Source organism: Lathyrus oleraceus, chromosome 7 (genome assembly GCF_024323335.1).
Source record: "Lathyrus oleraceus cultivar Zhongwan6 chromosome 7, CAAS_Psat_ZW6_1.0, whole genome shotgun sequence".
Lineage (NCBI taxonomy): Eukaryota > Viridiplantae > Streptophyta > Magnoliopsida > Fabales > Fabaceae > Lathyrus > Lathyrus oleraceus.
The window spans coordinates 452,491,344-452,494,916 of record NC_066585.1 but is presented as its reverse complement, the minus strand read 5'-3'; the positions used below and the strand labels follow the sequence as shown (position 1 = coordinate 452,494,916).

The window sequence follows — 3,573 nt, the reverse complement described above, 5'->3', positions numbered from 1 at the left end:
TCTAATACAACTTTATCTATCATATTATAATTTTCTAATGCAGTTTGAAAAGTTATTTATTTGGTAAGGAATTGGAAAAATACTCAAACCATATAATATATAATAAAATCATCTTTTAAACAAACATTAGCAACAACATTCATCAATAACAAACCATAAACAACAAACATATCAAGTCATAGAATGATTTAGAAATGTATCATACATGTCCCATAATGGCGTGTCCACAATGAAATAAGGATGAAGTTAAAGTTAGAGACGCAAACTTGTGTCTATCTTGAATGGATGTCATTCTGGATCTTTGACACAAGTTTGCAATGCTAACTTTAGCTTTGTCCTCTTTATTGAAATAACATACAAGTCAAAACAAACAGAAAGTTCAAATATAATGAAATTATAACCTATTGAAACAGGTTATGAAAAAAAACTATAGTGAAAACGAACCTGTAAATACCCATTGGTTAAGATTTGATGTTATGGTTTCATTTTGGGGTTTTCATATGAGAGAGACGGTCGACAAAGTTGTTAGGGTTTCATTTTGAGAGATACAAGTGAAAGAATTGTTGGGGTTATTTTTTGGGAGAGACGATTGTTATGTACTTAAGCGAGAGATAATTTCGCTTATATATAAATAAGTAGCACATTTCACTTCATGTACATTTCACTACGGTTGTTCTATATGATCGTTGTGACATGTCCTTCAGTAAATACCAAAAAAAAAGCGTCGAAAAATAAACTATTACCACGGTTAACACAGAGATGTTGTAAAATTGGTGTTACAAAATGTCTATTTTATATAGTGCTTTTATCATGTGCCGAGTTCCTGGACAAGAGTTATTTATTTAAAAGTCGTGTCAAAATATAAAGAGAAACAGATGTAAGTAGAATCATAAAGCTGATATAAAAAAAATTCACTTCCATATCAAAGTCATTTACAACAATGAATTTTGTAAATACCAGAAACCCAACATGTTTCTAGAGTAGGTATCACCACCCAATGTCCCACCATCGGTGACATATTTCTCCTTCAAAATCCCCTTCATCAGAAACCCTAGCGAAGCAAACACATGAAGAAGGAGATAAAGGTTTTTAGGTGTTTCATTAAAAGAGATAAAATTGAAAGCTTGTTGATTAAACACTCCTTTAAAAAAGGTGTCACAAATATGTTGAAGCACTAAATAGCCGCAAGCGTTTAATGGAGATAAATAAATTTGTAAGCATAAAAGAAAAGTTCTTAAGATCCACCAGCAACGAAATGAGAGGTGGTAAGTCTAGGGCTCCCCATATATATCACAACAAAGGCAACCATATGAACCTCAGTAATAGATAGTAGGAAGCATGAATTGCAACACCAACTGTCGAGATCTCACATTAGATTGGCTTGAATACTCGAATAATCTATGTTATAGAAGAAATCATTGTTGTCAAGCATAAATCCACAAGTCGATGTTCCCCCTGCTAAACGTTATAATCATCAGGAATTTATTTAATGCGCATATTCCCAATGTTACATATGTCTCATCAAGACTCTTTCACTTCCTTCTTCCAGAAGTCAGACTAAATAAAGGCACAACAAATCCTCATTATTCAAATATGAACAGTGGCTTGAGGGAAAATTGTTATGGCCATCTCGTGAGGCCCCCAATGAAAAGTCTAATAACAAGCATCACACAGAAAGAAAGATGTGTAGAACAGGTGAGGTCTACCCAAGTTGAAGGTACGAGATTCTAGCCCCGAACACACTTCCCACCGATGAATCTGACTGAACGGTCACTCGCATAAGGCATTAGATCTCATGGATAAAATTTTAACCGTCTGCTTTTATAAAGCACAATACACATCATTTCAAGTATTCTCTCATTCACACACTCAAACTACTTTATCACTCATTTACCAAGTTATGCGTTGGAGTGTTAATTTTATAGATTCACTCCAACTTCGTCGTGCTGGAAATTCACTCCATCACATTATAGCTCTAGTACGGAACATTGCATAGTATTTTGCTTATTCTAAATGATATTCATAAACCAATTCTCCATTTCATGTAAAAATTGAAAATTTGAAGACAAGATATAGCAGTCAACATGTTGGAACAAACGTATAAGTAATTGTGCATAATATTCTCTAGTGGGGTATGATTCAATATTCCCTGTGTCTTGCTCTTTACCTTCTGTTGACATGGAGATTCCCATGACTCATTATTTACAACCATCACCACCACATCTTCATAAGGCATAATTCCCTTCCAATCTCTTCAACCATAAGCCATTTAGAATACCAAATTTGGTTGCACAATATCACCTAATTACCCTTCAATTATCACAAACCCAAATCACACCCCGTTTCATCCACGATCCATCCATATAAATACATAACACAGTTACCCTCTAACATGCCAATGTGACATACACAAACAGAAGAAGAAACACAACAATGAAATACACAGAGATAACCCATTTCAGCCACCCACAACACAAACTAAGATTCGAACACAACGATATCCCTTTCAAATGCGATGGCTGCAAAGAAATAGGCATCGGTTCGCGTTACAAATGCAGCATTTGCGACTACGATCTTCACACACACTGTGCAATACCTTCCACATCTCTCTACCATCCATTCTACACAAAATGCACCTTTCAATTCATGTCAACCCCACCAGGAAACACAGCTCGTTACTGCAACGCGTGCGAGAAGGACATTAACGGCTTCGTATACCACTGCAAGTCATGCGGGTTCGACCTCCACCCGTGTTGCGCGAAGCTGCCAATGGTACTCAACGACGGGGAAACGAAACTTTACCTTTACAGGAAAGTGAGTTCGCCGTGTCACCGTTGCGGAAGAAAAGGACGAAGCTGGAGTTATAGATCGAATTGTAAGAGTTATAATTTGCATGTTGCATGTGTGAGGGAAATGTTGGTGGAGAATTGGCAGCAATTGTATATGGGACATGGTAGGAAAGTTGATAGAGATATTCCTAGTTTGGAGAATACAATGCATGCTGCTGCACATAGTAGAGGAAGTAAAGGGAAGAAGGTGAAAAAGTGCTGTGAGATTGCGGGGTTTGCAGTGCAGATTGTGATTTCAGCGGTTTTGGGTGATCCTACGGCTCTCATTGCTGGTGTTGTTGGGGCAGTTATGTCTCGGACATGAACAACATGTAGAGGAACAGAATCTATATTTTGTTTAGTACTACCGCATGATGATGTGTTTCCATGAAAATGTAATGTTTGGAATGGAAACTTCACCTTTTCATGTTCTTGTTAATGAACCTTAATCAAATTAAATGTGTTTTTTTTCTCTTTCAGTCGAAATTGATACTAGCCATTAATGATTTTAAGAACTAATTTAAACTTCTTTTTTGACTTTTTTTATTGGTTTTGAGGGCTACCACCTATAAATGTGTTGCATTATCTTTTAAACCTGGGATTGGATTGGGTGTTACGGATCGAGTTGTATCCAAGTGATATTATATTACTTAAGAGATGGTTACATAAATACTTTGTGTATAAAGTTTGTAATATACTAATGAGTTTATAATTTTTTTGTTACCTTTCACAAACTTATAGTACA

The 3,573-nt window shown here is 35.9% G+C and overlaps 1 protein-coding gene across 1 annotated transcript; it reads left to right on the top strand.

Moving 5' to 3' along the window:
* The first annotated feature begins 2,258 nt into the window (after positions 1-2,258).
* LOC127105079 (uncharacterized) lies at positions 2,259-3,368 on the top strand. The gene has a single exon (XM_051042245.1). It carries the CDS (start codon positions 2,434-2,436, stop codon positions 3,151-3,153), a length of 720 nt encoding a protein of 239 aa, XP_050898202.1. The 5' UTR covers positions 2,259-2,433; the 3' UTR covers positions 3,154-3,368.
* Positions 3,369-3,573: the final 205 nt, after the last annotated feature.

Bases quoted from the DNA above. Each gene is read 5' to 3' on its own strand.
- LOC127105079 (XM_051042245.1), top strand. From the start codon at position 2,434: ATGAAATACACAGAGATAACCCATTTCAGCCACCCACAACACAAACTA.